The following is a 27,941-nucleotide window of genomic DNA, read 5'->3' on the forward strand; positions in this document are numbered from 1 at the left end:
GGTAAGTAGGAAAATAAGTTATGAAGAGAATATAAGAAGATTACAAAGGGATATAGATTCAGCTGAATGGGGAAAGATCCAGCAAATGAGTATAATGTAAGAAAATGTGAAATTGTTTGTTGGCAGGAAAATAAAAAAAAACAAGTTACCTAAATGCTGAGAAATGCAAAGCTCTGAGGGATCTGGGTATACTGCATGATTTGCACAAAGCTAGGATGTAGATACAGCAAGTAATTAGGAAAGCCAACAGAATGTTATTGTTATCACAAGGAGAACTGAATACGAAAGTAGTGTGATTATACTTCAGTTATATAGGATGATTTTGAGACATATTAATACTTACTAAGTTAATGTTTAAATGTTAGAATGAAGCATCTTACAATATCAGCATTATTTAACATCAATTTCCATTTAATGGTTTAATTGACAGAAACGTAGTCAACGCATGAACACATTGGGTAGTTCAAGTCCTTTACATCCTCCCACGCTCAGTCACAGTAAGTTGTATGTAAATTGAAAGTTTGATTTTATTCAGATATTTATTGTTAGAAGCCTCCCAGAGTTTGAAATTTTAAACTTGATTTGTTTAAATATCCAGCTATTCACAGGACTCAACCGTGGTTTCATGGACGCATCACTCGTAAAGAAGCTCATAGTATTATTGAAAAGCATGGCCCTGTGGATGGGTAAGAAAAAAATAAAAGGAGATAAGTGTTATGCTCCATAATCCAAAAAAGTCTCTGTAATGTAATTTATCTATGTACTGTTATGAAGCAAACAAATCTTTTCAGAAACTTGAAGATCACTAATTATAACAAAAAAACAGTTGTGCAAAACTGTTGCTAATTCTTCAAAATGTAATTATTCTATGCATTTTATCTTTTTCTGTTTGTGACAAATGATTTTCATAGATTTTCAAGTGTGCTAAACCCAAGGAAGAGGTGAATAAAGTTGGATAGGGAGCATTTTAAAACTCAAAAGGACAACCAAGGAATTGATAAAGCGAGGTGAAAGTAGCCTGGTAAAAAACATAAAAACAGACTAAACATTTGTATAGGTGTGCATAAAGAATAAGGCTAACAAGTGGAAGTGTTATGCCTCTTACAGACAGAGACAGAAGAATGTATAATGAAGAATCAGGAAATGGCAAAGGAATTAAACAATTACTTTGTGTCTGTCTTAGAGCCATAGAGCATAGAAACAGGCCCTTCAGCCCATCTGGTTCATGCTGACCAAGACTCCCATCTAAACTTGTCCCATTTGCCTGTGTTTGACCCATATCCCTCTAAATGTTTCCTATCCATGTACCTGTCCATGTGCCTTCTAAATGTTGTTAATGTACCTGCCTCAACCACTTCCTCTTGTAGCTCATTCCATATACTGACCATTGGTTTTCTATTAAACCTCTCCCCTCTCATCCTAAACCTATGTCCTCTAGTTCTTGATTCCCCAACCCTGGGAAAAACACTGTGGACCTTCACCCTGTCAATGCCCCCCATGATTTTATACACCTCTGTAAGATCACCCTTCATTCTCCTATGCTCCAATGAATAATAGTCTCAATCTCTCTCCATAACTCAGTCTGTCGAGTCCTGGCTACATCCTTGTAAATCTCCTCTGCACTTTTTCCAGCATAATGGCATCTGTTACTGTAGTAGGGTGATAAAAATTGAACACAATATTCCAAATGCGGCCTCACCGACATCTTGTACAACTGCAACATAACATCCCAACTTCTATATTCAATGACCTGATTGATGGAGGCCAGCATGCCAGAAGCCGCCTTCACCACCCTGGTGACACCACTTTCAGGGAACCATATACTTCTAGATCCCTCTGTTCTACAATATTCCCCAGGCCTTACCATTCACTGTGAAAGTCCATTTGCCATTCCTTGGCCCACTTACCCAGCTGATCAAGATCCCTATGTAAATCCTGATAACCATCTTTACTGTCTACGACACCACCTATTTTGGTGATGTCTGCGACTTTACTAACCATGCCTTGTACATTCTCATTCAAATCATTGATATGGATGACAAATAGCAATGGGCCTAGCCCCGACCCCTGGGGAGCACGACTAGTCACAGTCCGAGAAACAACCTTCCACTATCATCCTCTGCTTCCTACCATCAAGCCAATTGTGTATTCAATTAGCCAGCTCTCCCTGGATCCCATGCAATCTAACTTTCCATAGCAGCCGACCTTGCAGAACCTTATCAAAGGCCTTGCTGAAGTCCATTAGACTACATCTACCACCCTGGCCTCATTTGGTTACTACTTTGGTTACTTCAAAACAATCATATTCTTGAGTCATGATCTCCCATGTCCAAAGCCATGCTGACTATCCCTGATCAACCCCTGTCTTTCCAAATGCATGTATATCCTATTCCTCGGAATCCCTTCCAGTAGTCTACCTACCACAGATGTTAAGCTTACTGGTCTAATATCCCAAGTTTTTTCTTTGCAGCCCTTCTTGAATAAAAGCACAATATTAGCCACCTTCCAATTTTCCAGCACTTCACCCGTCACTAACAATGCTGCATATATCTCAGCCAGGGCTCCCACAATTTCTTCTCCAGCTTCCCACAGTATTTTTGGATGCACCTGATCAGGCCCTGGAGATTTATCTACCTTTATACTTTTTAAAACATCCAGCACCTCCTCTGCTGTACTGCAGACTCTTCCCAAGACATCCCCATTAACGATCTCAAGTTCTGAAGACTTTGTCTTTCTTCACGGTAAAAACAGGAGAAATATTGAGGACCTCGCTTACCTTCTGTGGCTCCACACAGGTATGTCCACCTTGGTCTTCGAGGGGCCCTCTTCTCTCTCTCTAGTTACTCATTATCCTTTAATATATTTATAAAATCTCTTTGGATTCTCCCTAATCTTCTCTGCCAAAGCTATCTCGTGGCCCCTTTTTGCCGCCTTAAGTATACTCCTGCTTCCTCTATACTTCTCCAGGGTTTCACTTGATCCCAGCCGCCTGTACCTGACCCATACCACCACCTTTTTTTCTGATCAGACCCCCCCCCCCCCCATCCCTCCTCATTTAGGATTCCCTTCACTCTGACAGGAATATGCAGACCTTGAACTCTTGATATATCTCCTTTAAAAGCCTCCTTGCCAGACATCCCATTGCCTACAGACAAACTACTCCATTCAACTTATTGCAAGTTCCTGTCTAATACTGTCAAAATTTGTCTTACCCCAATTTAGAACTTTAACTTGTGGACCAGATCTATCCCTTTCCATAACTAATTTAAAACTAATCGAACTATTGACACTGGTCCCAAAGTGCTCCCCCACTGGCACCTTAGTCACTTATCCTGCCCTATTTCCCAAGAGTAGGTCAAGCTTTGCCCTCTTCCTAGTAAGGCCTTTTATATATTGCCTGAGGAAACTTTCCTGAACACACTTAACAAATTCTACCCCATCTAAGCCCGTAACACTAAAGGTAGGCCCAGTCTATATTAGGAAAGTTAAAATCGCCTACTGTGACAACCCTATTGTTCTTGCAACTTTCTGCAATCTCCCTGCTTGTTTGCTCATCTAATTCCCGTTGACTATTAGGGTGCCTATAGTACAATCCCAACAAGATGATCATCCCTTCTTATTTCTCAGTTCCACCCATAAAGCTTGACTGGATGATCCCTCAGTAATTTCATCTCAGACTACTGCCGTGACACTCTCCTTGATCAGAACCGCAATTCTCCCTCCTCTCTTTCCTCTACCTCTATCCCACATGTAGCGTCTGTACTCTGGAACATTTAGCTGCCAGTCCTGTCCTTCCCTGAACAAAAACACATGTTGCCTGATATCTTAGAGAATCAAAGGTGTAGTGAACAGGAGGAACTGAAGAAACCAACTACTGAGTCTAAAAATAGTACTAGAGAAATTGGTGAGCTTGAAAGCTGATAAATCCCAAGAACCTGATAATTGATATTCCAGAGTTTTGAAAGAGATGGTGGATGCTCTGGTTATCACCTTCCAAAGGGTTAGAGATCGTGGAGTTGTTCCTGTAGATTAGAGGACAGCAAATGTGACCACACTATTTAAGGAGTGAGAGAGAAAACAGAGTTTTTGGCCTAACTGTTAGACGAACACCAGTAATCAGGAAAATGCTGGATGAAGGATGTAATGGCAGAACAACCTGAAAGAATAATAGGAGTAAGCACACCAAACAGGAATTTATGAAAGGAATATAATGTTTGACTAATCTAATGGAATTCTTTGAGGATGTGATTGGGGAACCAATGGTATACTTGGGTTTTCAGATGATGTTTTATTAGATCCTACACAGGAAATTGAACAACAAGGTTAGGAGCACATGTCAGTAATATACTGATATAGATTGGGAATAGGTTATAGAACGAAAGGTAAAGAATAGGAATAAACTGATCAGTCTCGGGTTGGCAGGCTGTGACCGGTAGTGTACCACAAGGATTGTTGTTTAGGGTCCAGCTTTTCGGTCTCATCAACAATTTGGTGGAAGGGACCAAGTATAATATTTCCAGGTTTGCTGACGATGCTAAACTAAGTGGGGTTGCAGGTAAACAGTAGGATGTAAAGAGGCTTCAAAGGGATATTCACAGGCTGAGTGAGGGGGTGAGAGCATGCCAGATAGAATATAATATGGAAAGTTGAGAGGTTATCCACTTTGATGCACATAGTGAAAAAGGAGAGTACAGTAAAACTCCAATAATCCAGCACACTTGGGACTTGATGTACTGACAGATTTTCTGGATTATTGGATGTTATTCCTATTACTATCCCAAAACAAATTTAATTCATTTTTTTCTCCAAAGTTATTCAAAATTGTAATAAATTTTCCAGTGAACCTGGTGAGTTGAAAGGGAGGGTCTCATACATTACCTGGTGAGCCAGATGTCGAACCATCTGGATTTCTGAATGCAGTAAGACTGATAATCCACTGTCTGACCATTTGGAAATCCAGATGATTTGGCGTCTGACTCACTAGGTTCACTGAGAAATTTATTACAATACTGTGTAAAGTCTTAAAGTGAATTTAAAACTCTGCCAAGAAATGGATTTTAAATGTTAAGGAGCTCAATTTTATTAGCTTTGGAGCTTTTGAGAAATATTTAAGTGCCTGGATAGATCCTTGGATTGGCTGATCTGTTATGATTGGGTCTATAAACTTGAAGGATGATCAAATAATTTATCCAGGACTAGGTCAAAGCCAACCCAAAAACTGGATATTTTAAAAAATCTACATGATTCCTCATTTTTAGGTTGGTTTCTCTATTGTTACGGACTCAGTGAAAGTCCCTTTAAGATAGAGAGTGTGTGTGTATGTGTGTGTGGGGCGTGCTTACGTCAATAGAAGATAAAGGACGTAATGACGTTGTTGAAGAAGTCAGAAGAAGGAGAGAGAGAGAGAGAAGGGAGAGAGACACCAGCCTGCTTGTTTTCTCTATCGATGGATGAGAAACAATAACTGTGTTTGCCACTGAAATCCATGTATGGAAGTTGGAAGTAATCCGGTGGAGTTCACTTTGTTGCTGACCTGTAGAAGGAAACAGGTATTTGTGTGTGGACGACCACGGTTCGGATGCTTTTCGGGGTGAGGAAGTCACTACCGAGTAAACACTGGAGTGTCGTTTGGGTTCCATCGTGGAACATTTGGATTTCGTATGTACTCTCTCTATGTTTTTCTACATCTACATCTTATCTTCAGACAACGGTGGTTGTTGAAGAAGCCCTTGCTCATGTTTCACCTTATGGCTTGCGGAACTGAACTTTAAGAACCATTCAGGAACTGGGAGTTTTGGACTTTGTCACACACACAACACGACGAGTTTAGTTTTGGGGTTAACGTTCGAGGTTTAACATTTTTGAATTCTAACATACTAACATTTTTACTTTTATTTTACGTATTATCATAAGTAGTGATTAATAAAATAGTTTTTAACACTGAATCATGCTCAGTGTGTTTCTTTTGTTGCTGGTTCGTGACAAAATTGGGGGCTCGTCCGGGAGGTCCCGGGTTCAAATCCCGGACGAGCCCCCAATTTTGTCACGAACCAGCAACAAAAGAAACACACTGAGCATGATTCAGTGTTAAAAACTATTTTATTAATCACTACTTATGATAATACGTAAAATAAAAGTAAAAATGTTAGTATGTTAGAATTCAAAAATGTTAAACCTCGAACGTTAACCCCAAAACTAAACTCGTCGTGTTGTGTGTGTGACAAAGTCCAAAACTCCCAGTTCCTGAATGGTTCTTAAAGTTCAGTTCCGCAAGCCATAAGGTGAAACATGAGCAAGGGCTTCTTCAACAACCACCGTTGTCTGAAGATAAGATGTAGATGTAGAAAAACATAGAGAGAGTACATACGAAATCCAAATGTTCCACGATGGAACCCAAACGACACTCCAGTGTTTACTCGGTAGTGACTTCCTCACCCCGAAAAGCATCCGAACCGTGGTCGTCCACACACAAATACCTGTTTCCTTCTACAGGTCAGCAACAAAGTGAACTCCACCGGATTACTTCCAACTTCCATACATGGATTTCAGTGGCAAACACAGTTATTGTTTCTCATCCATCGACAGAGAAAACAAGCAGGCTGGTGTCTCTCTCCCTTCTCTCTCTCTCTCCTTCTTCTGACTTCTTCAACAACGTCATTACGTCCTTTATCTTCTATTGACGTAAGCACGCCCCACACACACATACACACACACTCTCTATCTTAAAGGGACTTTCACTGAGTCCGTAACACTATCTTTTAATTTTGCGGGGATGAGGTTAGAGGATTTTATCATGAGATATAGGTCTGGTTGAGGTAAATTGAAATCTAAGCTTGGTGAGCAAAACTGTAATTGAACAATGGAAGGCTTCTGTTGATGATGTTTCAGCCCCAGTCACGGTACATTTCCATGCAAGAGAAGGAAGAGTAATTAAAGCTGGAGCTCCCAGATGACACAAAAAATAGGAAGTCAAATAGAACAGGGATAAAGAAAAGCACATGACAGATGCCAGATTGTTATTACAAGTGAGAACCAGGTTGATTGTGGAAAGCTCAGAGGGAGTTAACAAAAAAAGAGGCAAAGAAAGAGCAGGAGAAAAGAATGGCAGAAAACATAAAAAGGGCTCCAAAAATATTCTGCAGATATGTGAATAAGAAAAAAGTTGTAGGAAGAGAGGTGAAGCCAATGAGGCTGAAAAAACTACTCATGGGAGCGGAGGATATGGTTAAGGTACTGCATACTTAAGTCTACCAAGAAGATGATGATGCTGCTGTTGTAATCTCAACAAAGGGAGTTGTTGAGATTATGGAACACCTAAAAGTTGAGAAATAGGTTTTCAGTGCATCTTTCTTCAATTATAGTGCAATTATAGGCCCTAGTGCAACCACATCTGGAATAGTGTGTACTGGTTTAGTCTCCTATCTAAGGAAAAATATACATGTGATAGAGTGCAGTGAAGGTTCACTAGATTGCTTTCTGGGAAAATGGGTCTGTCATGTGAGCAGAGGCACAGCAGGCTGGACTTTATTCCTCTAGAAGAATGAAAGATAATCACAATGAAAAATATAAACTCCTCATGGGACTGTACAGAGTTGAAGCAGGGCTGTTGTTTCCCTGGTTTGGGAAGTCCAGAATCAGGGGTCACAGTCTCAAAAAAAAAGTGAAGAGATTTCTTCATCAAAATGGTAGTGATTTTGTTTTTAAATCTGTACTCGAGGGCTGTAGAGGGTTTGCTACTTAGTTTATTCAAGACGCTTTAAAATGTACTGTCTTTTGCACTGTAGTGCTTCTGCAAAACAACAAATTTCACATCATTTGAATCAGTGGATAATAAATCTGATTCTGACTCGGGTCAATACATTTTAAATTATAAGAGAATCAAAGAACATAGGATTGTATTAGGCATTTCTCAGTCTGTCTGGTTGAAATTGCAAAATAGGTCTCAAGTCTTCAGAGAAATATTGTGAGGTTAATGTGATTTTCTTTTTGGTGGTGAGGAAAAAAATGAAATAGCTTATTTATTTCTAAATTAAAATTGGCAATTGAAGTTCTGAGTTATTCTAATACACTCTGAAGTTAGTAGGGATTACTTAAAGGACAATGAAATTAGTACGATGAAATAAAGTGCTGTATCCTGTGCAGACTACAAATTTGCCTATTTATCTGGACAATTGAAAGTATTCTGTGGAACATGGAAAACAAGAATGTGTGCACACTGACAGTTTGTCATTCCAATCCCAACAATATCATGATCTTAAAACAAAGAATTTAGAAGTAACAATATTGAACTAACCCACTTCTAATAGTTCAACCTTTGCAATGTTTCTGAAATGTGGTTTCTTCCTTATTGGTGAATCATTTGACCCTCAGACATGAAAAACTACATTCAGTATTTCTACTACTTCTACTAAGATATTACTAAGAAACAGAAATGAGGATGCCCCTTCACTCAAAGAATGACATCAAATGATGCATTTGCATGTCCATCTTCTGCTGTTAATTATTCACTAGGCATTCTTTAATTCCACTTAGAACAAAGTATACGTATAATTTAAATGTCGATATAATTTTGATTTTCATGATGCAGGTTATTTCTTTTGAGAGATAGTCAGAGTAACCCAAAGACATTTGTGCTAACATTGTACTGTCAACTGAAGATCAGACATTTCCAAATATTACCGGTAAGTTTATCATTGTATTTCTAAATGTTCAGAATTAATTCTACCTTCTTTACAACCTGCATATAATGATGCAATCATTTGATTTGTACTAGTACATGTCTTGCAGTAATTCTAATCAATAAGTCTAAAATAAAATTGCCTGCACCTGTTTTAACAAGTATTATAGATGTATTAACCAATGTCTACTCCACTCTTCTCACAAAAGAAAATACCTTGGTTGCAAGTAATATTTATCATCATTCAATATTTTTGGGGTCACCTTTATTATTGTCAACCTTAGCTCATTTAAATTTTCTGTTTAAATTATTATGACATTAGAACAGTGGAATTTTCTGTTTGGGGGAATATTCAGGGTTCAACGTCATCTTGTGCACTCTACTTTGACCTGGAGAGAGCATACTCTTTCACTTTGGGTACAGATAAATCTTAAGTTGCTAATTGGATTTTGTTCATTTGCCTCCTTTCCAAGTAATTTGTTTCCATGCCTTTCATTCTTTTCAATGGAAAAGAAAATTAGGTAGGCTGTATAAGAGATGGCCAATCAACAAATCCCAGTTTTATCACTCATGGTCAAAGTTAAAATTATCTGTGACACTCCTGGACAAGTTGTTTAGACAGATGTCTAAAAAAGCAGCATTACTATTGAGATTTGATCTCATTTTTGGAGAATTTGTTCCACTGTACAGATATCATTTGCTCTCTGCTGAGGTTTGACTAATTGTTCCACCACCAAGTTGAACTGGTTTTACTGCAGTGTTTGTCTGCTTTTGAAGTTAGGTCCTCTACCCCTGGTAATCAAGATAATTCGGGATGTGCAGCTTGGGATAATCAGTGCTCTTCCATTCTCCTACAGCACAGGAATATCTAAATTGAGTAATTATTCCATTGATTAAATATTGTGATATCTTGGTTCATTTTCTTAAATTGTATTTAAAATGTATTACCTAACAAACTTTAATTCCAAAGCTTTATAGAATCATACCAAAATTTTGACCATGCATGAAGAGTTACAATATCTAGTCATGTTATGTTAAATGTTCAAAAAAAATCAAGAAATATTTAAATTTAATTCAATAACCTTTTCTTGCAGATTAAAATGTATCTATCAAGTTGTGTATGTAAAAAACTGGTAATGCTTGTGTATGGTGCCAGTTTTAAGCATCTGATCTTTTGCAATACCCATTGTATTTGTTATACTTTCGTATTTACTTTTCTAGTGTGAAGAAAATGGACAGCTTGTCTTCAGTCTTGATGATGGAAATACCAGATTTACTGATCTTATCCAACTTGTTGAATTTTATCAACTGAACCGAGGAATTCTTCCTTGTAAACTAAAGCATTACTGTGCCCAGATTTCTTTATGATAATTGATTTGAATTAACTATGACAGGAAATGCTACCTTATCCTCTGTGTCAACTTTGGGATCTTTTGGAGAAAAAGAAGTGCATTCTCCAACAAAACTGTGAAATCAAGTAAAAGCATAAATTGAAGACTAAATTGAGGCTGTACCTGTTCACAAAGACGTGGTAATAATGCAGAAGGTGGTGTGAGTGACTGAGTATTTTCAAGTTTCATTAGTCACTTTGTACATTCTGATAACGATATTCAAGATGAACTACATAAACTGTATATTACAGCAAAAAAACTTGACTATAGCACCTGCTCTGGGGTAATCTTGATACTGTATTTGAATTAAAGAAAAATGAATTTATATTCTAAAATGGACAATTTGTCCATTCAAAATTTTTTAAAAATGGCATTGCTGAAGAGACTTATGATTTCCTACAGCACTTATGTTTTTATTTGCTTCCTGAATGCAATCTATTGTGAATTATTTCCAGGTGTAGACATCTTGAAAGAATAGAGAGTTATGTAACTGCTGCTTTTGGAAGCTAACATAGAGCCATTTTACAATATCTACAATCTCATCATAAGACATTCACTGTCCAAAGTCAAGTAATGAATAGGTCAAGAAAGAATTCAGATCCAACACATTTTACTGCTGTGAACTAAGTTCTTTAAATCAAGTTATGAAGTTATGGTGGATTAAAGTTAAGTCAGTTTGAAGTACTGTGTGGAATTTATTGAAAAGCTGACGAGTATAAAGTAAATGCAGGCACTATGGACGACAAACTTGGATTCAGGTGGAAAACTAACAATTGCAGCTGATCACTTGTACGTTGATTTCAATGGGAAAGGAAATTAGTTTGGGTGTATAAGGGCTGTTCAATTGGCAAATGCCAGTTTACTACTCATAGGGAAAATGAAAATTGTCTCTCATACTTCTGGACTAGACATCCAGATAAATATCAGATAATGTAGCATTATTATTTGGATTTTGTTCTATCTTTTGAGAATTTTCTGCACTGCACCAGATACCATTTCTCTTCTGCTAAGGTTTAACTGATGGTTAAACAATTAAGTGGTATTGGTTTCATTGTGGTGTTTGCCCTGCTAAGGTATTGCATTGTCCAGCCCTGGTAATCAAGATCATTTATGGTGTGCAGGTTAGAGCCTTTTAGTTATCAGATCACCAAAATAAAACTTTTTATTGCAATTACACAAAAGCACTATAAATGTTTTCAAATGTATTGAATCCATTTCTAAAATAGGAATGTTATAAGATTAATGACTTCATTTCAGATGGCACAGCAATGTAAAGCTACCAAATTGTTTTCCAAATGCAGTTCTAATTAACCAGCTATTAAGACAGCCCTATATCGAAAGAATGTGTAGAAGTAGAATACTACAGTTTATGAGTTACATTTTCGGCTCATAATTGATTTTCTTACAAAATTTGTCAACTTGCGAAGAGATTTTATTTGAGTTTAACAATGTTGTGTATGTTCCTTTACTATAAGTAAATAGAGTTCATTTCTGATCATTTTTGTCACAAAGTGCCCCTTCAAATAATGGTTGCCTAATGTACCCCATACTATATATACATGTGCGCTTTTGTAATAATTTGCATAAATTGCTCTACGCAGTCAATGCTGGGGTGAAGGCGTTTCAATTTAACAAAGTATCTCTGGATCTACAAAATATATTCAAAATTTCTGAATATTTTTGAGAACAGGATCCTGACATGTTATCTGTAACCATGAAGCCAGGATTTTTAAATCAGTATTGCATCATTTTTGCATATTTATGAATGTAAATTGTATTTAATTTTAGAGGTAAAAGGTTGTAGGAGCCCTTATGATAATGTGACGGTTAATGTTTTGAACATTCAATAGTTACTCATCATTTAGTTCTGTCCATTAGTTCAGCAGGTAATATGCATATACTACTAATTATATTCTTATTATCAGCTTGACTGAGCTCTTCTACTGAAATTCTGACAGGGTTTCAATCTGACTGGCCCAACAATCTGGCTGGCTATCAATAAAAAGCCAATGACTGATATTTTATTTTTGTATTTGTGATATGAATGTACAGTAAAAGGAGACTCTCAGGGTTGATGAAGCCTGTTGATTTTTTTTCTTGGTCTGTGAAGAAAAAAGAATCACAATATAACACGTCGTGTTTGGCTTAAGAAGAATATACCAAATATGTTTGGTTATTAACCTACACATTGATATATTTGTCTACATTTAACAGCAAACTAATTTACACATCAAAATGAAACTAGGTAATGCGCTTCAGTTTGTATGAGTCTATTCCTCAATATGTTTCTGCATGAAGATATAATCAATCATTTGACCAATCAACGCATCCTTCCATTGATGGAATTTGCTCATCATCAATTAAGTTTCACATAATGCAAAACTGATGACTAGGAAATAGAATGCAGCAAACCTTTTTTTCCAGGGAATGCTTGAAGGTATTAACTTTTTAAATGGAAATCTGTATTCATAATATGCTTGATGTAAATAGCTAAGGCTTGTGAACTTAACTGTAACTGTCCAGGTATTTTTGTATAAATAAGGGACTGATATATTCTGTTTATTGTAATTAGAAATAAACATTAATGCAAACTTTGCTCACTTGCAGATACTTATTGCAAATGTTAAGACTTTCTGCTAATTTAATGTTGTTTCCTTTGTGTCAAGGTGGTTTATATATTAGAACATTAGTTCCCAAACTTTTTGCTCAGACCCACTTAGAGATTTGTTTAATCCAGATGGTCCTTATCCTATTTTCCATGCTAATTAGAAGCATTGAATAAAATATGCTTGTTTCTGTAAGAAAATCTTGGGCAATAGAGACTATGATATATAATAAGTTGATAATGGAAAAGGGCATGTCAGATCAAAACCAGATTAAAAGTTATGGATTGAAGAAAAGCTGAGTTTTGGGGGTAAGAACAGAACTTTGGAAGATAAAATGGGTTAATGCTATTGGCAGACAACTATGAGGAATAACAATGGGAAATATTTAGAATGCTGATCAATACTGTGCATGAAAAATATATTCTACTGAAAGGGAAGAAGAAACTAAGCTTACAAGATTCCATGTATGAATAAAAATGTAAGGAATCAATAGAAGGTAAGGAGAGAGACTAAGTACATAGACAGCAAGGGAATATGTAATAAAAGAGAACAAGAATGGATTCCAACAGGTAAAATAGGAATGCAAAGAAATACCAAGAAATTAAATATCAAGCAACATAAAATAAAAAAATAACTTGCAGACTCAATTGTAGAAAAAACTAAGATTGGGATGGAAATAGGGCCATTAATAGACAGGATGATGTCATAGATAACAATAGGGAAGTGGTAGAAATATTCAATCATTTCACATAGTTGTTTTCCCAGGGAAATAGTATGGGTGGACGTGAAGAAAGCTTCCAAAAAAAAAATATATGGTAGAGCAGAAGATTAGATAGAAGATAGAGTAATGGATGACTAAAAGATTAATACTGAAGGAAAAATAAGACCAGCTGGTCAGAAATACAAAAAAGGATCATTTCTATGGAGATTGAAAAAAATTAAAGTGATCCTTGGTGCACTAGGAAGTGTGTTTGCAGAATTAGTAATAGACAATTTCAAAATGGCAGATAAATCAGTCTTCATTATAACGGATACAGGAGTATCCAGAAGTATCTCTAAAGATCAGAATCAGATTTATTATCACTGACAATCAGAAACTGTACTGCAAGGGAGGGAAGAAATCAGGAAAATTACAATCACCCAGGCATTGGTACTGAGCAAATTGTTGGAGCTATCAATTGACAAGTCCCTGGTCCTGATTGACTTCATCCAAAGGTCTTAAAAGTGAACAGTAAGATAGCTGATGCACTGGATTTAATATTCCAAAATTTCTTGCAGTTCCTTTGGATTGGAAAACAGCAAATATACTGACAACTACAAACCAGTTTGCTTAACAAATGTTAGAACCTATTGTTAACAACATCATTGCTGAGCATTTAGAAAAAAAATAAGGTAATCAGGCAAACTTAACATGGTTTTGTGAAAGGGAAATTATGTTCGACCTATTGGAATTTTTTTGAAGAAATAACGTGGATAAAAAGGGAGCCAAGAATGTATCGGCCTTTCATTTTCCACAATAACCTTTGATGTGACACCTTATAAGTGTCTTCTGGAAATTAAAGTTCATATTGAAAGGGTTAACATTTTAGTAGGGATAGAAGACTGTATGCCTAATAGGAAACAGCTTAAACATGTGAGTTTTCCCTGATTGGCAAGATGTGCACAGGGATTGGTACCTGGCCTCAACATTTTACAATTTTTATAAATGACTTGAATGAAGATATTGTTGGTAAATTAGGTGATATTACAAGGATAGGTAGGAAGTTAGGTTGTGGAAAGAACATTAGGAGGCTACAAAGGAATAGGTAAGTTAAATGAGTGAGCAAAAGTCTGGAAAATAAGTTTTTAAATGAAAATAGGTAAAAATGTCCAATTTGGTATGCAGTTACAGCAAATAGTTAGGAAAGCTGATATTCTTTTGTTTATTGCTAAAAGAATTGAATTTAAAAAAAAGTAAGGAAGTTGTGCTTCAGTTATAGAGGGCACTGGTGACACCACATCTTAACTACTGTGTGCAGTATTGATCCTCTTGTTTATGGAAAAGAGCAGTTCAGAGAAAGTTGACTGAACTAATACCTGGAATGAGTGTGTTATGAGGAAAGGTTGGACAGGTAAGGCTTGTATTTACTGGAATTTATAAGATTGAGAGGGGATTTAATTAAAATATTAATATCCTAAGGGGGCTTAAAAGGGTGGATGTAGAGAGGATGGTTCCGCCTATGAGAGAATCAAGAGCAAGGGACTACTGCTTAAAAATAATCTGTTGCTCATTTAAGAGAAACAAATTTTTCTCTGAGGGTCATGAGTCTTTAGCATTCTCTTCTTTAAAGTGTCTTCCTTAAAGGTGGAAGCAGAATCATTGAATACTTTTAAGGCAAAGTTAGATAAATGCTTGATAAGCAAGAGGGTGCAAGGTTGCAGTGGGTAAATGGAAATGCAGTATTGAAGTTACAGTTAGGTTAGCCGTGATCTTAAGCAGTGGATCAGGCCTGAGAGGCCTACTGGCTTATTCCTGCTTCTAATACACATGTTCATATGATATTGGAGGACAAAATAAGAGCATTTAAAATAGCTACAGAAGCATTATTAAGTAATGAAACTCGAGGATTAAACCATAATCCAAGTGGATTTCATCTACTCATTTTAAACAAACCTGGGGATAGCAGAGGCATTACTAAACATACATACTCAATAATACACTTGAATAAGGTATGTTGCCAGTAGACTAGTGGCTAACTAACATAATACCTATACATCAGAAGGAAAATTGAACACATTCAGTGAATTATAGATCAGTCAGTTTAACACTGGTGACAGGAAACATAATGGTATCTGTACCAAGGAGAAAAGAGAAAAACATCTAGAAATAAAATGTCAGCATGGAACGCAAAAGCGACAACCATCCTTGATTAACATTTTTGACTTTTTTGAGGCGATAATAGAGAATAGGCAATGGTCAAGCAGTAGGTGTAATTTATCTACACTTTCAAGTGGTCTTTAATTGAATGCCCTAAAATAGACCAATGAACAAGGTCAGAATGTATATTCATGAGACAAGTATGAGAATAGATTGCTACCTGGCTTCAAGAGTAAAGTGTAGCTTCTCACAGTGGAAGATGGGCAGTGGTCTTCCACAAGGACCAGTGCTTGAATCACTGCTAGTCATAATTTAAATAACAAACTTATACTTCAGAATAAAACAACTTACCAAATTAAGTGGAAGGAGGTAGTCAGTACTGGAGGACTGCTGCAACTATTGAGAGGACATTAATAAAGTCACAGAATGGAAAGGCAGAAGATTTAAATGGAGCATAACTGTCAGTATAGACTGGATGGGCCATATGACCCATTTCTGTCCTATTTACTGTGTAATGCGACATAAGTATAATGATTTAGGTTGGTAAAAGGTGCAGAGGCAGGTGATGCAGTAGCGACATAGAAATGTTTGAGGATCTCTTGTAATGAAATGACCTCAGATTCTTCATTGGAATATTAACATCACAAAGAATTTGGATGCAAGCAAAATCTTCAGTCAAAGAAGTAGGTTTTAAAGAATATCTAAAGGGAAAAGACAAGTTAGCAGAAGAATTTTAGAACTTGGAGCCTAAGAAGCTATGTACACAGCTGCTGCCAATGGACTAGGAATTACTTTTCAAAACACCTTTCAGTCTGTACAGTAGATGTGACAAAATGACAACACCACCACAGTAGCTTTAGTATTAAACTAGAGGTTATGCACACAAATAAATTATATAGTTCAGTTTAGAGTTTGCAGAACATTTATTTTTTTGTAATGGAAGCATAGTCCCATATTCATTCAGTGTATATGATGTTCTATGAACTGACTATTGTTGATATGCATACAGTAGCAATCAGACTCAAATAAAAAGTGATAATAATTTAATCTCACTTTTTTAAATATTCATTGAACATACCATCAAATAATAAAATTTACACCAAGTCAAAAGTTATTCAAGAGCGATAGTAGATTCAGTTCACGGAGTATTGTCCTATAGTAATTTCTAATCAGCAAAAGATAGATGATTAAAATGTCTTCATTTAACACATATGCTTTACAATGTACGGTGTTGTATTGCAGATGCTATGTATTATTGAGAGCCTATTTGAAGATTTGTGGCAATCTCATTTATGATTTGCCATGCATATTGGACATGTTCACTCTCAGTTGCACATCCACATATGGCAAAACGGAGGACAAACTTGTCTCGAAGTTGACATGGCACAATATGAATCTTCCTCGTATCATTTATCCCTTTTAAGAGTTTTTCGTTTAAATCATTTGTGCCCTTAAAAAAAGGAAATACATCAAATAGGTCTTGAATAAAATATTTACCTATCTATCACAACATATATATTAAATAAATGCAAACTTTCCCAGATGGAGTCATATCAACTTACAGCATAGAATGAGGATATTTGGCTGTATACCCCACCACCTTTGTAGTGTACATCCATAGATCCCTGAAAGTGGTAGCACAGGTAGATAGGGTGGTGAAGGCGGTATATGGGATGCTTGCCTTTATTAGCTATGGCATAGAATACAAGAGCAGGGACATCATGTTACAACCTTTTAAAATATTGGTTAGCCCACATCAGGGGTATTGTGTACAGTTCTGGTGGCCACACTATAGGTAGGATGTGATTTTGCTGGAGATTCACCAGGATGTTGCCAGGACTGAAATGTTTCAGTTGTAAGGAGAGATTGGATAGCTCGGTTAGTTTTTCTTGGGGCAGAGGAGAGAGGGGTGATAGAGATAAATAAAATTATGAGGGGGATGGATAAGGTAGATGGAATCTTTTTTTCCCCCCTTGTGGTGGTTGTCTAAAACAAGAGGGCATGGAAACAAGCTGAGAGGTAGCAGTTTTAGAGAGGATCAGAGGGGGAATGTTTTCATACATTGCAGTGGTTGGAATTTGGAACATGCTGCCTGAGGTGGTGGTGGAGGCAGGTAATCTCACAATACTTAAGAAGCATCTAGACAAGTATTTGAATCACTAAGGCAGAGAAGGCTACAGACCAAATGGGTCTAGTATAAGTAAGTACAATGGACAGGGTGGTCCAAAGGGCTAGTTTCTGTGATACTACAGCACAGCAACAGTTCCTTCTATCCATCCTAACTCTCTGACTCCTTCAGTCTGCAAATCATCCACTCATCACCACCACTTCATTGAGCCAATTCTATATTAGTCAAATCCTTCCTAGAAGTCCATCTGCAAATCTATTGCACCACCTTAAATCAACCTTTAGAAAACCTACAGCACAATTCAGGCACTTCAGCCCACATAGCTGTGCCGAACATGTCCCTACCTTAGAAATTACTAGGCTTACCCATACCCTCTATCTTTCTCAGTTCCATGTACCTATCCAAAAGTTTATCGTATTCACCTCCACCACCATTGCTGGCAGCCCATCCCACGCACTCACCACTCTGAGTAAAAAACATACCCCTGACATCTCCTCTATACCTACTCCGCAGCACCTTAAACCTATGTCCTCTTGTGGCAACCATTTCAGCCCTGGGAAAAAGCCTCTATCAACACGATCAATGCCTCTCATCATTTTATACACCTCTATCAGGTCCCCCCTCATCCTCCATCGCTCCAAGGAGAAAAGGCCGAGTTCCCTCAACCTGTTTTCATAAGGCATGCTCCCCAATCCAGGCAGCATCCTTGTAAAACTCCTCTGCACTCTTTCTATGGCTTCTACATCCTTCCTGTAGTGAGGTGACCAGAATTGAGCTCAGTACTCCAAGTGGGGTCTGACCAGGGTCCTATATAGCTGCAACATTATCTCTCGGCTCCTAAATTCAATTCCACGATTGATAAAGGACAATACACCATATGCCTCCTTAACCACAGAGTCAACCTGTACAGCTGCTTTGAGCGTCCTACGTACTCAGACCCCAACATCCCTCTGATCTTCCACACTGCCAAGAGTCCTACCATTAATATTATACTCTGCCATCATATTTGACCTACCAAAATGAACCATTTCACACTTATCTGGGTTGAACTCCATCTGCCACTTCTCAGCCCAGTTTTGCATCCTATCTATGTCCCACTGTAACCTCTGACAGCCCTCCATATTATCCACTACACATCCAACCCTTGTGTCATCCGCAAACTTACTAACCCATCCCTCCACTTCCTCAACCAGGTCATTTATAAAAATCACAAAGAATAAGGGTCCCAGAACATATCCCTGAGGTACACCACTGGTCACTGACCTCCATGCAGAATATGACCCTTCAACAACCACTCTTTGCCTCCTGCAGGCCAGCCCGTTCTGGATCCACAAAGCAATGTCCCTTTAGATCCCAGGCCTCCTTACTTTATAAGCCTTGCATGGGTAACCTTATCAAATGCCTTGCTGAAATCCATATACATTACATCTACTGCTCTCCCTTCATCGATGTGTTTAGTTGTATCCTCAAAAAAGTTCAATCAGGCTCGTAAGGCAGGACCTGCCCTTGACAAAGTCATGCTGACTGTTCCTAATCATATTATACCTCTCCAAATGTTCATAAATCCTGCCTCTCAGGACCTTCTCCATCAACTTACCAATCACTGAAGTAAGAATCAATGGTCTATAATTTCCTGGGCTATCTCTACTGCCTTTCTTGAATAAGGGAACAACATCTGCAACCCTTCAATCCTCCGGAACCTCTCCCGTCTCCGTTGATGAGGCAAAGATCATCGTCAGAGGCTCCGCAATCTCCTCCCTCGCCTCCCACGGTAGCCTGGGGTACATCTCATCCGGTCCCGGCGACTTATCCAACTTGATGCTTTCCAAAAGCTCCAGCACCTCCTCTTTCTTAATATCTACATGCTCAAGCTTTTCAGCCTGCTGCCAGTCCTCACTACAATCACCAAGATCTTTTTCCATAGTGAATACTGATGTACAGTATTCATTAAGTACCTCTGCTATTTCTTCCAGATCCATACACACTTTCCCACTGTTGTACTTGATAGGTCCTATTCTTTTGCGTCTTATCCTCTTGCTCTTCACGTACTTGTAGAATGCCTTGGGGTTTTCTTTAATCCTGCCCGCCAAGGCCTTCTCATGTCCTCTTCTGGCTCTCCAAATTTCCTTCTTAAGCTCCTTCCTGTTAGCCTTATACCTTCCAGATCTCTAACATTACCTAGCTCTCTGAACCTTTTGTAAGCTTTTCTTTGCCTTTTGACTCAATTTATTACTTTCTTATAACTTTAAAGTTTTCAAATAAGGTGTGATTTGTCTTTAACTAATTCAAACAGCTTGTCCTTGATTTCTCAACCCTTTTCCAAATGAAATTTTATTTTGTCCTTTTTATCATTGTTTCAAATACCTTCACCTTGGTTAGACTCACTGACTTGTAATTTCCTGGTCAATACTGCACCTTTTTCATAAATATTATAACATAAACAGCATCTCCAGCACTACTCCTGTATTCAATGGGGAATGAAAAATTGCAATCAATGCTTTTGCTACTTCTACCTCAGAATTCCAGGTTGTAATCATCCACACCTTCTGGCCTACTATTCTTAATAGTGTATTTCCTCTACCTACCTCTAACCTGCTAATAACAACCTACTCCAGTTGTGCAGTCTTTCTTTCTTTCATTTCCTTGTGAATGTCCTCAACAATTACTTGAAAATTTCCTGTTGGGTGCTCAAAAGGACCAACGTTTACCTGAGGCAATAACTTACAATTTATTTATTTATAAAATCTTTTAAAGTTCAATTAAATTCATCTTATTAAATTTTATCATAACTTCTTGTCCTCCAACCTTTTCAATTGCTTCCTGTACTTGTCACAATCTCCTAGTTATTAAATGTATATTCTAGCATTTCACATAAGCTTTCTTTCTTTGGTTTCTTAGGTTTTATTTGTTTGTCATCAAGGTACTTTGGTTTCAGTTGCTTTTTCCTGTCTGTGTCTTCTTAACCCATTGAAACCTTTTCATAATTATTCTAAATCATGTACATTGTGGCCATTGTTAGCTCGATCATGTAATGTCCTGCTGTAACATTGCACTTGTCTTACTTCATTTTCCAAAATCAAGTAACAATTTCACTTGCTGGATGAAAACATATTGATTGACAGAGTAATTCTGTACACAAACTAACAACTCACCTAAGCATTAATTAAATAAATCCTCTTAATATTGCTACACTATTTTGAAATACACTGACAAGTTGTTAACATGGAACATAGAACAGTACAGCACAGAACAGGCCCTTCGGCCCACAATGTTGTGCCGACATGGCTATTCCCTCCTACCTACAGAATGCCCATATCCCTCCATTTTCCAATCATTTGTGCGCCCATCCAAGCCCCTCTTAAAAGACCCCAATGAATTTGCCTCCACCACCCTATCAGGCAATGCATTCCAGCCATCCACCACTCTGAGTAAAAAAATTTTCCTCATGTCTGTGCTGAACCTACCCCTTCTCACCTTAAATGCATGCCCTCTGGTATTGGATCGCTCAATAATGGGAAAAAGATATTGCTTGTCCACCCTATCTATGCCCCACATAATTTTATACACTTCCAACAGATCACCCCTCGGACTCCACCGCTCCAGACAAAACAGCCCAAGTTTGTCCAGCCTCCCTTGATAGCACATGCCCTCTAATCCAGGCAGCATCCTAGTAAACCTCCTCTGCACCCTCTTTGAAGCCTCGACATCCTTCCTATAGTGAGGTGACCAGAATTGCATGCAATGCTCGAAATGCAGCCTAACCAGACTTCTTTAGAGATGCATCATAACTTCTTGACTCCTATACTCAATACCTCGATTAATGAAAGCAAGCATTCCATAAGCCTTCTTAACCATCCTATCTACCTGTGTAGCCACTTTCAATGAGCCATGGACTTGCACCCCAAAGTCCCTCTGCTCTTCAACACTGTTAAGGGTCTTGCCCTTAAGAGTGTACTGCCTCTTGACATTAGTCCTACCAAGGTGCAACTCCTCACATTTATCCAGGTTAAATTCCATCTACCATTTCTCTGCCCACATCAGCAACTGTTCAATATCATGTTGTATCTGTCGCCAGTCTTCTGCACTATTAACAACTCCATCAATCTTGGTATCGTCTGCAAACTTACTAACCTACCCTTCAACATACTCATCCAGGTCATTTATGTACCTCACAAACAGCAAAGGACCCAGTACAGATCCCTGCGGAACACCACTACTCACAGGTCTCCAGCCCGAATAAGTCCCTTCAACCACCACCCTCTGTCTTCTGTGGGCAAGCCAGTTCTGGATCCACACAGCCAATTCTCCACTGACCCCATGCATCCAAACTTTCTTGATTAACCGATGATGTGGGACCTTGTCAAATGCCTTACTGAAGTCCATATAGATGACATCCACAGCTCTACCTTCATCAATCTCTCTTGTCACCTTGTCAAAAAACTCAACCAGGTTAGTAAGACATGACTTTCCCCACACATAGCCATGCTGGCTTTCCCTAATCAAGCCATTGGATTCCAGATGCTCATATATCCTATCTCTAAGAATTTCCTCCAGCAATTTCCCTACAACAGACGTGAGACACCGGTCTATAGTTCCCCAGATTTTCCCTTGTTCCTTTCTTAAATAAAGGAACAACATTAACCACTCACCAATCCTCCGGGACCTCGCCTGTGGTCAAAGAGGACACAAAGATACTGGTCAAGGCCCCAGCAATTTCCTCTCTTGCCTCCCTCAATAACCTGGGATATATCCCCATCGGGCCCCGGAGACTTATCCACCTTAATGCTGTTTAGGAGACCTCCCCCTTGACCTCTAAATGCTCTAACATATTTACACCCTCAGTTCCAATTTCTGCATCCTGCATGTCCCTTTCCTGGGTAAATACTGAGAAGAAATACTCAGTCAGAACCTCACCCACATCCTCTGCATCCAAACATAGATTCCCTTCTTTATCCTTAAGTGGTCCTACCCTTTCACTCGTTATCCTCTTATTCCTTATGTAGGTATAGAATGCCTTTGGATTCTCCTTAATCCTACTTGCTAAAGACTTTTCATGGCCCCTCCTGGCTTTCCTAATTCCTTTTGTTGATTTCTAGCTTCTTTATAATCCTCACGTGCTTTCTCTGATCCCAACTTCCAAAGCTGTGCATACTTGTCCTTTTTCTTCTTGACTAAGTTCATCACTTCTCTGGACATCCAAGGTTCCCTTACTTTGCCATTTACGTCCTTCCTTCTAATCGGAACATACCTATCCTGTACCCTACGCATTTGATCCTTAAACACTTTCCACATGCTTGATGTGGACTTGCCAGTAAAAAGGTGTTCCCAGTTTACTCTACCTACTTCCTGCCTTATGCCTTCATAATTAGCCCTGCTTCAATTTAAAACCCTCCCACTAGCCCCATATCTATCCTTATCTACAGCTATCCTGAAAGTTAATGAGCTGTGGTCACTGTTCCCCAATTGCTCACCCACTGATACGTGAGTCGCCAGGCTCATTACCCAACACCAGGTCCAGAACAGCCTCTCCCCTTGTTGGACTGTCAACATATTGATTTAAGAACCGCTGCTGGATACATCTAACAAATTCTGCCCCATCTAACCCCTTTGCACTAAAAAGGTCCATCCACCTTCTCACAGTTTGAAGCACAATATACTTATGATCCATATAAATGCACATATTCAAAATAGTCAAAGTGCTGTTACCCAGCATGGTGATATGTAATCAATTACTGGTTCACCTGATGTCGGCCCACAATCTCCCTCAGCACTATCCCAATGTTGGCCTGGGATCTCCTCAGCCCAATCCCAGTGTCAATAATGGACTGAAGTTTCCCTCTACTCTGTCTCAGTGGTGACAAATGCAGAGCCATTATACACACATGCACTGACTCTCTAATTCTCTCGTCCCTTACCCTAAATCTAGATCCTCTAGTTGTATTTGCCTCTGCCAAGGGTTTTTTTTTAAAAACACTATCTACCCTATTTATAACCCTCATAATTATGTACATCTCAGTTCGGTCCTTCATTAGCCTCCTCTGCTCCAAGGAAAATAAACCTAGCCTGTCCATTCTTTCCTCATAATGGAAACATTCCATCCCAGGCAACATCCTGTGGCCTAAGTACATTTTTATATTGTTGTAATCTACTTGTTCTTACATTCTGTGCTCTGGCTAACGAAGACAAGTATCCTTTATGCCTTCTTATCCACAATATCTACCTGTACTACTGCTTGGACATGTGCCTTTACACTTTGATATATCCTAGGGTCCAACCATTCATAGTGTACATCTTACCTTTCTTATTCCTACCAAAATGCATTACCCCACATTTTACAGGATTAAATTCCATCTGCTATTTATCTGCCCATTTTGCCAACTCATCAATATCTTTCTGTAGCTGAAAACCACGATACTCACTACCAATACATAAATTTTCAGGCCATCTGTGAACTTGCTCCATTCACTTACAGATTATCAATCTATATAACAAACAGTGAAGGTCCAGCACTGAACCCCAAGGTACACTGCTGGGCACAGACTTCCAACCACAAAATTAGCCTTTGGGCATCATCCTCTGCCTTCTATCACCAAGCCAGTTTCAGATCCAATCTGTTGAACTGCCTTGGATCCCATACCTTATGGACCAGTTGGTGTTGCTTTGTTTTGCATTTTATGAGGGGCTTTGTCCTATCAGAAAGCTTCCCATCCTACTGGCCTTGATCTTTTTGCTCACCTTCATATCCAGATGAAGAACCTTTCTACTGGCAACGTTATATACAAAATTAGATGAGAAAAGGCAAGAGGAAACATGAGTGAAGCAGAAACAACAGGTGAATGGCCTGCTACTGTGCAAGCAGACTGCAAACTGCATGATTCTACAAACCACTGCAGGACTATGCCTCACTTGCCTTTCATCGCTTCAAGTATCTGAATCAAGCCTTTAAGCTTTGTAAGATTTGCTTGGGTTTCAAAGCCGATCATTTGAAAGTATTATGCAGGTGCCTCATGCCACAAAAGCAACACTATGACTACAATGCTGGCGGCAATGTTTGTCCATAGATCCTCTGTTTCTGAACCTCTATCCAAGTTCATACTGAATGTCAGTCATCTGCTTGGCTACTGTCCTCGTGGCACAATGCACCTTATTGTACTTTAATTGCTCTGTGGAGCTGCAGTGGGGTCATGGACTATTTCTGCAAGGAGTAACCTTTGTCTGGAAGTAGCCAACTAGAACAGTGCTCTGGGCTTGTGTACAGTCTTGAATTCTTTGCAGTGAAATGGAAAATATTAAGAAAACTTCCCAGGTAGCAGGTGTCACCTCCCTGCTGACCTTCATGTCACTACTTATAACCTGCACATTGTGTCAGAGTCACACATACAGAAACAGGCCCTTCAGCCCACCATGTCCATGCTGACCACCTCTAAAATGCTGTCAATGATCCAGCTTCAACCACTCTCTCTGGCAGTGCATTCCAGGTACTCATCACTCTCTGGGTGAAAAGAGTGCCCTCAGATGCTCTCTAAATCTCTTACCCCTAAACCCAAATCTATGTCCTCTGGCTTTATTCACCTCTGTTTAGGGGGAAAGATTCCTGCAGTCTACCCTCTGTATAATACTTTATATATACTTCAATCATGTCCCCTGTTAACCTCCTCCACTCCAGAGAAAACAGACTTAGTCTCTCCTCATAACTAAAACACCCTACCTCGGGCAACATCCTGGTGAATCTCCTCTGCACTCTCTTGAGCGCTGTCACATCCTTCCTATGGTGTGGTGACCAGAAAACCATGCGGTATTCCAGCTGAGGTCTGACCAAACAGCAAGGGTCCCAGCATCAGTGTCAGTGGAACACTACTAGCCACATGCATCTAATTATAAAAACAATCCTCTACCATCAGCCTGTCTCTCCTATTGCCAAGCCATTTTTGAGTCCAGAGAAGATAAGAGAAACAAGAGGTTGCAACTGCTGGAATCTGGAGCAAAAACTAAAACAGTTGGAGGAACTCAGCAGAGTAAACAGCATCCGTGCAGGCAAAAGGGATGTGTTGACATTTTGGGTCGTTACCCTGCAACGTCATCAGGACTTTGGTGAGGGGCAGGAGGAGGTAAAAAGTGGAAAGTTGGCTAAATGGTCAGTTTATACGAATGCAGATTCCACCTATCATCTAATCGGCTCCTGTGCCACTCCTCCCCCGCACTGCTGCATTCTGGCTGCCTTTCCTCTTCCACCCAGTCCTGATGCAGGGTCTTGACCTAAAACGTCAACGCATCCTTTTTGCCTCCATGGTTGATGCTTGACCCGCTGAGTTCTTCCAGCAATTTATTTTTTACTCCAATTTTGCCCTGGATTCCATGTGCCTGAACCTTTTAGACTGGTCTCCATGTGGGACCATGTTGAAGGCCTGAATGAAGTCCATGCAAACCACATCTACATAGAACATAGAACAGTACAGCACAATACAGGCCCTTCAGCCCACAATATTGTGCTGACCTTTAAACCTCGCCGAAGACTATCTAACCCCTTCCTCCCACATATCCCTCTATTTTAAATTCCTCCATATGCTTATCTAGTAATCCCTTGAATTTGACCAATGTACCTGCCTCCACCACCACCCCAGGCAGCACATTCCATGCCCCAACCACTCTCTGGATAAAACGCCTTCCTCTGATATCCCCCTTGAACTTCCCACCCATTACTTTAAAGCCATGCCCTCTTGTATTGAGCATTGGTGCCCTGGGAAAGAGGCGCTGGCTGTCTACTCTATCTATTCCTCTTAATATTTTGTACAACTCTATCATGTCTCCTCTCATCCTCCTTCTCTCCAAAGAGTAAAGCCCTAGCTCCCTTAGTCTCTCCTCATAATGCATATTCTCTAAACCAGGCAGCATTCTGGTAAATCTCTGCACCCTTTCCAATGCTTCCACATCGTTCCTATAATGAGGCGACCAGAACTGGACACAGTACTCCAAGTGTGGTCTAACCAGAGTTTCGTAGAGCTGCATCATTACCTCGGGGCTCTTAAATTCAATCCCTCGACTTATGAATGCTAACATCCCATAAGCTCTCTTAACTACCCTATCCACCTGTGAGGCAACTTTCAGGGATCTGTGGATATGGACCCCCAGATCCCTCTGCTCCTCCACACTACCCAAGATCCTGCCATTAACCTTGTACTCCGCCTTGGAGTTTGTCCTTCCAAAATGTACCACCTCACACTTCTCTGGATTGAACTCCATCTGCCACCTCTCAGCCGACCTATCAATGTCCCCCTGCAACCTTCGACAATCCTCTATACTATTCACAACACCACCAACCATTGTGTCGTCTGCAAACTTGCCAACCCACCCTTCTACCCCCTCATCCAAGTCATTAATAAAAATCACAAAAAGCAGAGGTCCCAGAACTGATCCTTGTGGGACACCGATAGTCACAGCCCTCCAATCTGAATGCACTCCCTTCACCACAACCCTCTGCTTTCTACAGGCAAGCCAACTCTGAATCCACACAGCCAAGCTTCCCTGGATCCCATGCCCTCTGACCTTCTGAAGAAGCCTACCATGTGGAACCTTGTCAAATGCCTTACTAAGATCCATGTAGACCACATCTACTGCACTACCCTCATCAATCTGTCTGGTCACCTCATCAAAGAACACTATCAGGCTTGTGAGACATGATCTGCCCTTCACAAAGCCATGCTGGCTGTCCCTGATCAGACCATGATTCTCTAAATGCCCATAGATCCTATCTCTAAGAATCCTTTCCAACAGCTTGCCCACCACAGACGTAAGGCTCACTGGTCTGTAATTCCCTGGACTATCCCTACTACCATTTTTGAATAAGGGGACAACATTTGCCACTCTCCAATCCTCCAGTACCATTCCCATAGACAAAAAGGACTCAAAGATCCTAGCCAACAGTTCAGCAATCTCCTCCCTCACCTCGCGGAGCAGCCTGGGGAATATTCTGTCAGGCCCTGGGGACTTATCTGTCCTAATATTTTCTAACAGCTCCAACACGTGCCCTCTCTTGACATCAACATGCTCTAGAACATTAACCTTACCAACACTGTCCTCAGTGTCATCAAGGCCCCTCTCCTTGGTGAATACTGATGTGAAGTATTCATTGAGGACCTCACCCACTTCCAAAGCTTCCAGGCACATCTTCCCACCTTTGTCTCTAATCGGTCCTACCTTTACTCCCATCATCCTTCTGCTCTTCACATAAGTGAAAAATGCCTTGGGATCACCTTGTAATCCACATTGCCCTTGTCAATATACT

The 27,941-nt window shown here is 39.4% G+C and overlaps 2 protein-coding genes across 7 annotated transcripts in view; one reads left to right on the forward strand and one right to left on the reverse strand.

Moving 5' to 3' along the window:
- grb10b (growth factor receptor-bound protein 10b) overlaps nt 1–12,664 on the forward strand; it is a 135,425-nt gene extending 122,761 nt beyond the window's left edge. Inside the window, 4 exon segments of the mRNA XM_052016263.1 lie at nt 431–497; nt 599–686; nt 8,588–8,681; nt 9,899–12,664. Coding sequence (XP_051872223.1) covers nt 431–497; nt 599–686; nt 8,588–8,681; nt 9,899–10,045 — 396 coding nt within the window. The 3' untranslated portion in view covers nt 10,046–12,664.
- LOC127570584 (aromatic-L-amino-acid decarboxylase-like) overlaps nt 558–27,941 on the reverse strand; it is a 95,430-nt gene continuing 68,046 nt past the window's right edge. For 2 of the 6 annotated variants that reach the window (XM_052016266.1, XM_052016267.1), the window contains exon 14: nt 16,426–16,981. In XM_052016266.1, coding sequence (XP_051872226.1) covers nt 16,784–16,981 — 198 coding nt within the window. In that variant the 3' untranslated portion in view covers nt 16,426–16,783. Of the gene's footprint in view, nt 677–12,082; nt 12,171–15,882; nt 15,928–16,425; nt 16,982–27,941 lie in introns of those variants that run through there. The other 4 variants (XM_052016268.1, XM_052016272.1, XM_052016271.1 and 1 more) reach the window with 4 other exon arrangements.

The sequence above is a fragment of the Pristis pectinata genome, chromosome 5 (genome assembly GCF_009764475.1).
Source record: "Pristis pectinata isolate sPriPec2 chromosome 5, sPriPec2.1.pri, whole genome shotgun sequence".
NCBI lineage: Eukaryota > Metazoa > Chordata > Chondrichthyes > Rhinopristiformes > Pristidae > Pristis > Pristis pectinata.